Here is a 12476-nt window from a genome sequence, read left to right as displayed (position 1 = left end):
AAAAGTTTGCTGCTTTTGGTATTCTTAATGATGCTTTTTGGTAATTCTTAGTGATAGCCAGTTTTGGCTGAGTTGTATTCTCACTAGCATCAACACTTTCCTAAAAAATCAATTTTCATTCTTAGAAAATATAGCAAAGATTAATAATACAAATACGTCTGTGCAAAAATGAAAATCCTTGTGAACTCTTAACTCTTGGCTGGTGAGCAGTGCCACTCTGGTAGCTCACATGTTTATTCATCAGTATACAAAAGATGAAATTCTAAGTAGAGAATGTGGCTTAGGAGTATTAGTGTATAATACTTTAAACCTGAGCACCTTATATTCTCTGTTTGGGGGTAAATATATGTACGAATATATAGAAACATTACTAGGAAGATAGAGGTAAAATTTTCTGAGACATTGGTTAAGAGTATTCTTTAAATGTAATTTTCTTTCTTTTTTTTTTTAAGGGGTTGCAGATGGTGTAGGAGGATGGAGAGACTATGGAGTTGATCCATCTCAGTTCTCAGGGACTTTAATGCGGACATGTGAACGGTTAGTAAAAGAAGGACGGTTTGTCCCAAGTAACCCCATTGGAATCCTCACCACAAGCTACTGTGAGTTGCTGCAAAACAAAGTACCTTTGCTTGGTAAGTAGATATCCTATGTGTTTTCCTCTCTAAAGAAGCCAAGAGATAATTAACAAAACCAAGGAAATCACTTACCAGCACAGCTCTTTTTCTGAGGCTCTTTCTATTATATTAAGCAGTTTGATAGAGAAATTGTGGTTTACACCAGAATACTTAATACTGCTGGAATAGGTACAGCTGCTTTGGAAAACAATTTTGAATTACAGAATAAAGTTAAATATGAACCAGTACCAGCAGTTCCACTTCTGGGTCTATACCCTAGACTAGAGAAACTCTTGCATATCTCTTGTCAAGAGATAGGTACAAGAGAGTTCATAGCAATATTATAATAGCAGAAAACTGGAGACTGGAGTTCCCATTGTGGCTCAGCAGAAACAAATCTGACCAGTATCCATGAGGACACAAGTTCGATCCCTGGCCTCGCTCAGTGGGTTAAGGATCTGGCGTTGCTGTGACCTATGGTGTAGGTCGCAGGCATGGCTCAGATCCCACATTGCTGTGGGTATGGTGAAGGACAGTGACTACAGCTCCGATTCATCCCCTAGCCTGGGAACCTCCATGTACCGAGTGAGCAGCCTTAAAAAGACAAAAAATAAAACCGCATTTATAGTAGAAAAATGCATTTTGTAAAGGATAAGTTAGCCTGCATGCCTAACTAAGGAACGTGTTGATGAGGGAAAAGAGAACATTGCAGAATACCACCTAACAGTCTAATTCCGTATATTTCAAATTCAGAAACATAAGCAAGTAAAACCACATTGTTTAGGGATTCTAAAATACGATAAAAGAAGAAAGAAAAGCAAGTGGTTATATAATCAAGGTAGTGAGTCTCTCCTAGGGAGGAAGAAAGGGGATGAGGTCTGTGAGGTCTGGCATGTAAAATTTAGTTGATTACCCGTGGAGAGTTCAGGTTGCAAATATGCTCCCTAACTGCTAGCAGTTAGCATTTAGTCTATATAGATCTGTGTTAATCTTATATTAGAAGATTTACAAGTACCTAGTGTTTATCTGGTATGCTAATAGAGCATTCTTTGGCCAAGCTTCTACATTTGTTTGGTAAATAGTTTCTTGGGAATTTACCCAGCAACTTACCCAGCCTTCTAAGCAGGCTTTCAGAAAGGGTGTTATTAAGTTTCTGCTAATTGCCAGCATCTCTCTGGTTACTAGAAGGTCTTCCTTCCAGTCACCGTGCACATTTAAAATCAGCCTCTGTTCAGTGTTAATGGAGATCTCTACGTTGTAGGATTTTGCCTTCAATTTAAAACCTTTGTTAGAAGGGATTCTTTTTAACCGTGCTACCATCTTCTGTCTTCTCTGTGCTGTGATTAACCACTTGTTTTTCTAACTGAAGAGAAATCTCGAAATTACCACTTTGTCATAATTTGCTATTTTGGATGTGTGGTCTTGAGCTTACCTAGTACTATGGAACATCCTAGGTTCTATTTCTAGCACCTGTCAACTTGCCATATGACTTTGGGCAAACCACTTAACCTCTGACCCCCTTGTTTCATATGTTAACCAAATAAATCTTTTTTGTGAAAAGCAATGAATTGAAGTTTCTTGCAGTACTCAGAAACATGCTGAGGGAAAAGAGGACATTGCAAGATAGACACAGAGTATATAGACATGGATACCAGGGCCCAACTCATGCACCTTCTCATGAGTCTCCCCCACCCCCCCATGCAGTACATTTACTGTGACCTGGGATAACCAGTTACAAAACAACTGTCCTGACTTTGTACTTTGAAAATTTAGTTTTTTGCTGTTTTCCCCTTATTCCTACTTTTTTCTCCTGTTTACCTTCATGTAACTGGAAGATCTTAATAAGTTTAAGGACACATTAGAAGTTTTCTTACATTGAATATTATAATTACCTCTTCCTCTAAAAGATACAGTGAAATAATCCTTTGTTACCATGTTTGAACCGTATACACTTTTCTCTGCTTATCTCTAAACTATTTGTAACTAAAACTCAGACATATTTTGACACAGTCTGCTGAATTTTACTGAACTTCAGCTATAATTGCAAATAATAACTTTATAAGAGTAATCCTTTTTAAAAATTCTACAATTGCTAAAAAGCCTATGACATAATTCCAATATAAAAGACAAGCTGAGGCGTTCCCATGGTGGCTCAATGGAAACAAATCTGACTAGCATCTATGAGGACGAAGGTTCAATCCCCTGGCCTTGTGGTTAAGGACCCGGTGTTGCCGTGAGCTGTGGTGTAAGTTGCAGATGTGGCTCGGATCCCACGTTGCTGTGGCAGTGGTGTAGGCCAGCAGTTACAGCTCCGATTCGACCCCTAGCTTGGGAACCTTCATATGCCTTGTGTCTGGCCCTAAAAAGACAAAAATAAGTAAGTAAAAGGTAAGCTGATAGCTGCAACCAGTTATTTCTTGAGAATTTCTAGCTGCTTTTAGATCTGGGTTGGCGTTACAGGCTACTTGTTGACATATTTCCTCAGAAACCCTTTAGTAGATTAGTCTTATGAAGTCAACATATCTTAAGCTTTGAGGGATCAGTCCTGGTAAGGTTATCCCTTTTTTTTTTTTTTTTGCTGCAGGAGACGTAGTGGTGGTTTACAAAATAAGGGGACAGGTGATAAAAGCATTTCCATTTTTGCGCAACAGATTTGCTCGGGACCTGTCTGGATTACTCAGTCAACAGAACATCCAACACTGTCATTCTTAACACTCTTTTCTTCTTCTTTGCCTATTTGTTCCTCTCCACACATGTAAGAAAGATGAACTCTTCTCCCAGTATTAGGCTGTCAGAGCCTGAGCCGTGTGCACACATCAGTAATTTGAAGAGGCAGAGGAAAAGTATACACACTACAAGCCCTGATGATTCTGTGAGGCCCAGCTTCCCTTCGTTGGTGCTGCTTTGCGTATTAAAGCTCTGCCTGTCATGCACAGGACCATTTTGATTCTCACACAGTAGGATACTGCCACAAGGGTAGCAAGTAATAATGAATCAGTGCAAGTCCTTCCTGCAGCACAATATTCAAGACTGTGCTACTCATCTGTCATTTTTCTTCTCAGTTAAATTAACCCCATCATCTTTCAGAAGATCTTTTGTGTGGTGATTGTATTAATGATGTAAATGATTAGAGTTTTTGTGCATTGTGTTAGGAAGGAAGGGTATTTGGTGATTTTAGCTCTAAATATAAACTATGGAGTAGGTTCTCTGACAGCATGGCCCATTAGTTACAGTACCTTTTTCTTTGACAATTAATGGATAGGGACTTAAATATTTAATTAAGCTTGGCATTAAAGTGTCAGATTTGTACCCATCTAGTGTAGGTAACAAGCAAATAGAATTTTTGAACATTACATTGAGACAAATGCTTATATTTAAGGCTTTTGGAGGGGGGGGATTTTGTTTTGTTTTTTGTTTTTTTTTCTTTTTAGGGCCACACCCATGGCATATGGAGGTTCCCAGGCTAGGGGTCGAATCAGAGATACGGCTGCTGGCCACAGCCACAGCAATGCCAGATCCGAGCCTCATCTTCGACCTACACCATAGCTCACAGCAATGCCGGATCCTAAACCCACTGAACAAGGCCAGAGATCGAACCCACAATGCCATGGTTCCTAGTTGGATTCGTTCCCACAGCTGTGGCAACACCAGATCCTTAACCCACTCCTTCAGGCTGGAGGTCAAACCCACACTGCTAGAGGCATTACCAGATTCTTAACCTACTGCACCACAGCAGGAACTCCAGTGCTTTTTTTTTTTTAATTACAGTGAATTTCACTGTTTTTGATGTACAGTTCTTTACATTTGGCATCACTTTTTTTAAAAGAAAACTTTTTTGGGCCACACCTGTGCATGTGGAAGTTTCCAGGCCAAGCTTCAAACCTGGGCTACTGAAGTAACAATGCCAGATCGATCCTCAACCTTCTGTACCACAAGGGAACTCCTAAAGGAAACCTTAATATTAGTTTATAATATACTTGTTTCATTTATCTTTGACTTTCAGATATTTTTCTCTAACACAATTTTAGTGGCTATCAATTAAGGAGGAGTTCCTGTCATGGCTCAGCAGAAATTAATCTATCATCCATGAGGACACACCATTTATGTTTATTTCTTGGTGAACTGCTTATTTTTCTTTTTTGCCATTTTTCCTGTAGGTATAGGTTGTAATTTTAGCACTTAAAGTAGTCTCAGTAATTGTATTATCAAGGTTATAATTTTAGCACTTAAAGCAGTCTCAGTAATTGTATTATCAGCCTCAGTCTGGGGAAGGTCATGCAATTTGTGTGCTGCACAGGTACACAGAAGCTTCTGCTTGGAATGTGGCCTCTTCCCTCTGAAGATTAGTAGTTTCTCTAAAGTGAAGAGGTTGATTCCACCACAAGCTACCTGGGAAAAATGGTCTTGTTACTTCATAATGAGTCAGTCTCCAATAAAAGTTCTTCATGACCTCAGCAGATGGAAATCTGGTTAAAAATTGTAATTATGTGCCCTGTCTTTAAATGTTAGTGAATTTCATAGAGGAGGCTTCCTGACAATGACTAATGAGAAGTGTCAAGGAAACGTAACATTCTCATTCTGGCATTTAACTTAATATCTCAACAACATCCTTTTGAGCATTTGGCATAAATTATAGCACTATTGAAATGAAATAATGTGGTTAAATACTCGCTGTTTTTATTGTTTTCTATCTCTGCAAATGGAAGAATCCAAATCATCAGAGGCCTACTTACTGTGTATAGTATAAATCCCTTTTTCTTTCCCCATCATGTTGATCCCGATCAGGTTGCTATTGACATTGATATGGAGCATAACTAAGAAAGATCCTGCTTAGGCAAAGGAGGTTCACATTATGTCATGTTGCTCTTTGGAGCGATATGATAACAATGTATCTGCAGAGACAGCCTAGGAAGCGAAAATAATGGAGATCATTTTTGTTTCTAGGTAGCAGTACTGCCTGTATCGTGGTGCTGGACAGAACTAGCCACCGCTTACACACAGCAAACCTGGGTGACTCTGGCTTTCTGGTTGTCAGGGGTGGTGAAGTTGTGCACCGATCAGATGAGCAGCAGCATTACTTCAACACTCCATTCCAGCTCTCAATCGCACCCCCGGAAGCTGAGGGAGTTGTCTTGAGTGACAGGTAATCTTCCCTCTCACCCACAGGTTCCCTCCCATCCCCGATAACTACAGTGGAGATAGGCATTTTCCATTCTCATGAGAGGAAAGAAAGCACATAGAGGACCTTTTAGTCTGACATTGAAAGATACTCTACTTGAACTTGATCTTACAGCTGAGTTGAATTCTGATAAACATCTAATTTGACAAGACTGTGAAAACACTATTTTAGAATAGAGTATCTGTTTTCCATACTAAGGCTACTTGATCATACAGTTGTATTTGTTAAATTGTATGGAGAAAAGAAGCATTGTTCATATGTGCCATTGCCTGTACCAAATTAGGGAAGAATGCAAACAAATATCTGCTTTATTTATTAGAATAGTTTCCTGATTCTTAGGGCCTCCTGTAGTACACATCATATAGACCTTGCGGTCCCTGCACAACCTGTGAGGGCAAAGTTAACTCGCAGGAAATGGACTCAAAGATGTTCCTGGGTATGTTCTGAGTGTTCTTAGGTGTTTTTGTTTTTGTTTTTCTCTCACCTCTCAGTTCATTTTTAAATTGTCAAGAACTTTCCAAGACAATCAGTACTTTTTTCAATCAACTTTTACAGTTTATCTTTTCTGAGATCAGAGAACACAGTAACGCTGAATAGTCTCAGATTTTATTATCTTTAACAACCTTATAGGGCTTGGCATAAACATCGTTGGCAGTTCGTAAATGCGGTTAAATGGGTAATGAACATAATGTAAAAGTAGAAGCATTCTAGCAGTTGCCTGTTGTCTCTTTTTAATAGTTCTTATTAAGCCAGATCTTAAGTCCAAACTAAGATTAAATGATTATTACCACCATCTTTTAAATTGGAATGAGCATATTATATAATGAACTATACAGTATTGCCCATATAAAGTCTGTTGCTAACTCCTAGAGAGAGAGAAGCATTTTTTACTTTCAGATTAAGGCAGATTGCCATAACTGGAAGAAAATTTGATTATAGGCCCTTCTTCACTGGCTGTAATGTACATCAATATTAGACATATTGGAATGGGGAGAACTCAGAACTCCAAAGCCTTGGTAGATGTCAAGTTCAGCTAACAGTTTTTGGAGAACAGAATTTTAATTTTCCTTTCCTTGATTCTTGTTGTTTTGGCTTCTAAGTGCTAGAGCTACCCTGCTGTACCTTATGCACTATCTTTGGGACAGTCTGGTCAGGGCAGCACTTGGCCTGGCCTGCCAGTGAGGTGGAGGTTCCTTCCCCTGGAGGCCAGAGACAGCTTGCTAGCATGTGATTTCAGCTCGTGTTTCAGTGTAGTCAAAAGTTTCCAGCAGCACAGTATGTTCACTCAAAATGGGCAAAACTGCAGCTGGCGGAACACCAAGCCCATGGGTGGGAGTGTTGGGAGAAGAGGACGAACTGTCCAATGGCAGCAAGTCTCTCACAGGCAGACTAGCAAAGGACACTCCTGGGGAAAGAAAAACCTCAGCATAAAATAGAGCTTCAGTGCCAACCTGGTCATTAATCTAAACTTCTAGAATCTGACTAGTGTTCGGAGACTGAGCAAATGTGAAATGTCTTGAATTGTTTCTCTTTATTCATGGAAGAAATTGACCTGGTTTCTACCAGTTTCATAGACCTTGTTTTTGGGGGTTTTTTGGACTTTTTTTCCCCCTGCTGTATGTTACCTCCTTAGTTACTAGTTCCTCTTATCTATAAAATGATTTTAACCCTGCCTTACAGATTCCCTTTAGTATCTGTTTTTACAAAATGTTTATTGTAGAAATGTGTAAGTGAAAGTCGATTTCTTCTTGCCAAAAGTCCATCACAGAACTTTTAGGTGTGCTGCTACTTTGCTCAGTCAAGAGAAGACAAACTAGAAGTTTTCTCAGTGCACTTTATGTAAATCCCCAGCAGGTGTGGGTGGGCTGTTTGTTTTTATATTTTCTCCTCACAAATTTTATAATATGTCACAAAAATTTTGGGGAGGTTTCTATCCAACTTAGGGCACTTTGGTTTTGGCCCCTCCCTTCCAGGTCAGTGTATGAATTTTTTGCTGGCTCTTGTTCCCTGATTATAATTAAGGCAGACTATCAGATATCTTACCTTTCCCTCACCTTGGAGGCCTGGAAGCAATGGATCTGACCTTTGGAAATGGCTGAGAACCAGCCTCTGAGAGGGGCATTAACTCTGAATGTGTTAATCTTCTCCCCACCTGGCATTCCCCTCCATACCTCATCCTTAGGTCTCTTTTCATCAGGTGTTGTCAGGGAGAGGGGAACATCTATCTCCCATCTATCTTTTAAAAATTTTTATACAAAAAGATGTATTACATGTAAAATCTACCTCCTATTCCTGCCCCCATCCACATATTCTCTCCTCAGAGGCAGCCGCTATTATCTGTTTCTTTGAATCCTTTCAGATTTATTCTCTGCATATAGAAGCATCTGTATGTATGGATCTCTGTCACAAACACACACACACAGAATACTTTGTTCTCTTCATTAACAATACAGTAATGAGTTTTTCCCAATTTGGAGGATCAGCTACTTTGTTTCTTCATTCATTAGATATTTCTTGAAGACCTACTGTGAGCCAGGCACAGTAATAAATAAATAACTTACGCATGACGAGCACTTTGTAAGCCCTGGGGGACACAACAATCTTTACTCTGCCAGAGTAAATATGACTTAGTAATATGAATTTGGTGTTACTAGTTGTATACTAGTAATTACTAGTATTATAGTAAGAAATGCCATTGTAGGTATTTCATATGACTTAATTATTATAGGATTTGCATGTTCTCCTTCGTAATGCTCAGTTATTCCACAATAACACAGCCTCCTGAGAGCCAGATTCAAGCCTGCAGAGAAACTGATGAGTGGAAAGTGAGTAAGAGAGGATGGAATTTGGCTCTAAAGAATTAGGAAACAAAGACTCATTTCCACTAGGATTTTAGAGACATTTTAGAATCTGACTCAGAAAAGAACCTTCCACCTTTTAAACTATGTATGACTAATCATCAAACTCGGTTTTACTTGATAGTTTCAGTTAAGCTTTTGAAATATTTATATCAGTTTTCAGTTAATTTTTTTCAAGGGTAGGAATTTCAGAATGATAGTTTTTATTATTGACTGTTACCATAAGTTAACTTTCCTTAAAGCCTCATTACAGTGTAGCATAGTGCCTGTTGGAAACTTTTAATAGTTATCTGTAAAGGGCTCTCTTAACTTTGCCCCTACCCTGTCCTTGTTACAGCCCGGATGCTGCTGATAGCACATCTTTTGATGTCCAGTTAGGAGACATTATCCTGACGGCAACAGATGGACTCTTTGACAACATGCCTGATTACATGATCCTTCAGGAGCTAAAAAAGTTAAAGGTAATTAACTCAAAGTTTGGCTCTTGGAAACAGTCACCCTCTCTGGGCAGCTGAGTTTCATTAATTCAATTGCATTATCTCTTATAGTTTTAGAAAGGACTGTTTTGTAAATTTAGGAAAATAAAAATGATTCTATCTTTCATGCAGTTGTAAATGGAAATAGAACTTGAGGGAAAAAGGCTTCTCATTCACGCCTTTATTTAGTAGGATGGTAAGGGCAGGAAAAGTCCACATGGGAAGACTTCTTGTTTGTGTTTTTAATTGCATGTTAATGGTATTTAATGGTGTTGGTTGCTGGTTGTCTTACTTTTTGTTCGCATCAAAAACCCAGTAGGTGTTAAGGCTGGGAAAGATAAGAAATGATCATACCAGAGCTAGCCAAGGGCAGCAGGCAGCTAGAGACCTTGATGTGATCTGAGCTGTTACCAGTGACAGTTCAGACTTGGCCCATACAGAGAGTGGAAGGAAGTGAAAACCAAGTCTGCATATTCTCCTGGCTTTGTAAAAGTACTAACTCTGGGGGAAATTAGGCTTATCTCATGTTGTTACCACTAACCAGTATGACTTTGATTAAGGTTCTAAACTTTTTAAGCAATATTTTCCTCACCTGTAAAATAGAGGTGAGGTGGAGTGGTCCAAAAGGCCCTACGTTACAGGCTTGTGGTGAGGATGAACCAAGACCATGCTTTAGAAATCCTTAGAACCACTGGAGTTCTGTGGCGCAGGGGCTTAAGGATCCAATGTTGTCACTTGGGTCACTGCTGTGGCAAGGGTTCAGTCCCTGTCCTGGGAACTTTCCCATGCTGCGGACGCAACCACAAAGAAAAGAAAAGAAATCTTAGAACCATGCCTTGTCTGTGGGGCTCAGTAAAGGTCAGGTGCTTACATGGGCTGCCACTGTGCTCTATGCAGTGACAGAGTGCCCTTATGGAGCTTACTTTCTAGTGGAAGAAGACAGATAACATAGAGAAAGAAAGAATTGATAAATGTTGCTGGTAAATAAGAAGAAAAAATAAAGCAGAGTGAAGGAATAGAGAATAGAGAGGGCTTTTCAGTAGGGCAGCTGACAGCCTTACTTGGAGAGAGCACTGTGCTTGGCCAGAGTGCATCCCCAAGCAAGAAGACTTTTGAGGTCATCCCTAAAGTGCTATCAAAATCCGCCCTTTGAGTCCCATCCCATTTTAGCAAGAATGCCTTAAGAATTTCAAATGGGAAAAAAAAAAAACACATGAAAATCCAAACTTCAGGGGCCAAGGCCATCCTAGTAAAGGACTTTCTGTTTGACATCTTGTGCAGGCGGCACTGGTGGTCTCATTTCCATTTTAGTTGAGGTGTGATGATTCGGTGTCTTCTCTAAATGGAGTAAAACTTAAATGGTGGAAACTATGATAGGTAAATGTTACTGTCTTTAAAAGTGATGTTTGCAAATATACTTGATGCAGAAATCATGTAAGGCATTATGGTAAAAATAACTCCCTCATCTTTCCATTGTAGAATTCAAATTATGAGAGTATACAGCAGACAGCAAGAAGCATTGCTGAGCAAGCTCATGAGCTCGCCTATGACCCAAATTATATGTCACCTTTTGCACAGTTTGCATGTGACAATGGATTGAATGTGAGAGGTAAGCATTTTTTAGGAAGGTCATAGGGAATGATTGGGGACACAGAGGATGGGAGCATTATGGGCTGTGGGTGAAGCAAACTACAGCACTGGGGTGAGACTGCCAAGAGGTCCTCTCCCACCTGTGAGCCTGTGGCTTTTAACAAGGTCAGCAGGCCCTAACACTGGAGGACAGAGCAAGTGCATGTCATCATGTCTTCCTCATAGAGGTACCCTTCAGTATTGAACTTCACTGGCCACAGAGGCAGGTGCAACCTGAAGCCCTTTACTGCTGCCAGTGCACTCTTTGGACTTGCGCCCAAAAAGCCTCTGAGCTCTGTCTGGAGGGCCTGAACATTCCTAACAGTTTAAACATTCTGCCCTTCACCAGCCTGACATTTCACTTCTCCCTTCCTCTGGCTTTGTGGGACTCGTTGACAGTATTTGCCTGCCAAATGGCCACAGCAGGTTTTGAAGAGGGAAGCAATGTTAGATTGTCCTTGCCTAAGGAATCCTTCTATCTCCTGAGTGATACGTAACTTTGGGAGCAGGCTAGTAGCTCAGTCTTGAAGCTTGGATGACATGTTGATACTAGCATACTAGAACTAGTAGAGTTGGTCAGTTTCTTGCTGGTATAATCTTATGACATGTAAAACATTTCTTAATTGTCCAGGAAATATTAAAATAGAAAAAAAGCACATGCCATAGCTGTTTGCCAGATTAGAATACAAGACTATTCCTAGTTTCAAAACATTGGATATGTTTGTCCAAATTAGGATTCGAAGCATGTAACTTTGTCATGCAAAAGTAATCTTAGCCACATTTTGTCTTTATTGTGATTGCTATAAACAGAGGATGTTGTGGTGGCCATTTTAACAGAGCTTTTTTTGTAAAGGGGCAGGAAGGGTTTGCGTTTTTTGTTTGTTTGTTTTTTTTCCTAAGGCTGCACTCCAGGCATTTGGAAGTTCCTGGGCTAGGGATAGAATCTGAGCTGCAGCTGCAGCAACGCTGGATCCTTTAACCCACTGTACCGGGCAGGGAATCAAACCCATGCTTTTACAGTGACTGAGACACTGCAGTTGGATTCTTAACCCACTGTGCCACAATGGGAACTCCAGGGAGTTTGTTTTGAAAGCTTCAGTTAAATTATGTGTGATTTCTCTTTTTATTTTTTATTTTTTTGTCTTTTTGCCTTTTCTAGGGCTACTTCCGCGGCACATGGAGGTTCCCAGGCTAGGGGTCTAATCAGAGCTGTAGCCACCGGCTTACACTAGAGCCCTCATTCGTTAAGTGCTGAGCCATGACGGGAACTCCAAATTATGTGTGATTTCTTGATGTGTTTTGTTTAACTTTTTATCAGGTTTTTGGGTGGGTTTTTTTTGCCTTTCCTACTAGAATATATTGCCAAACCTAGCCTTCCTGAAATGCCAGTATTTGTCTCCTAGTATTTATTTATTTAGACTTACTTTTTTTTTTTTTAGGGCCACACCCGCAGCATATGGAGGTTCCCAGGCTAGGGGTCAAATCAGAGCTGTAGCCATCAGCCTACACCACAGCCCCAGCAACACCAGATCCGAGCCACGACTGCAACCTACACCACAGCTCACAGCAATGCCGGATCCTTAACCCACCTAGCGAAGCCAGGGATCCAATCTGCATCCTCATGGATACTCGTCAGATTCGTTTCTACTTAGCCACGACAGGGACTCCCTAGGCTTACATTTTTTATTGACTTCTCCTTTTTAAAATATCTGAATATGTT

General features: G+C 40.1%; 1 protein-coding gene across 1 annotated transcript in view; it reads left to right on the top strand.

Moving 5' to 3' along the window:
* Nucleotides 1-12476, top strand: part of PPTC7 (protein phosphatase targeting COQ7) — a 40065-nt gene that overhangs the window by 23575 nt on the left and 4014 nt on the right. Inside the window, exons 2-5 of the mRNA XM_047760173.1 lie at nt 453-632; nt 5559-5757; nt 8989-9112; nt 10607-10736. Of these exons, the coding sequence (XP_047616129.1) occupies nt 453-632; nt 5559-5757; nt 8989-9112; nt 10607-10736 (633 nt within the window). The remainder of the gene's footprint in view (nt 1-452; nt 633-5558; nt 5758-8988; nt 9113-10606; nt 10737-12476) is intronic.

Source organism: Phacochoerus africanus, chromosome 15 (assembly GCF_016906955.1).
Source record: "Phacochoerus africanus isolate WHEZ1 chromosome 15, ROS_Pafr_v1, whole genome shotgun sequence".
NCBI lineage: Eukaryota > Metazoa > Chordata > Mammalia > Artiodactyla > Suidae > Phacochoerus > Phacochoerus africanus.
This window is presented reverse-complemented; position numbering and strand designations above follow the sequence as displayed.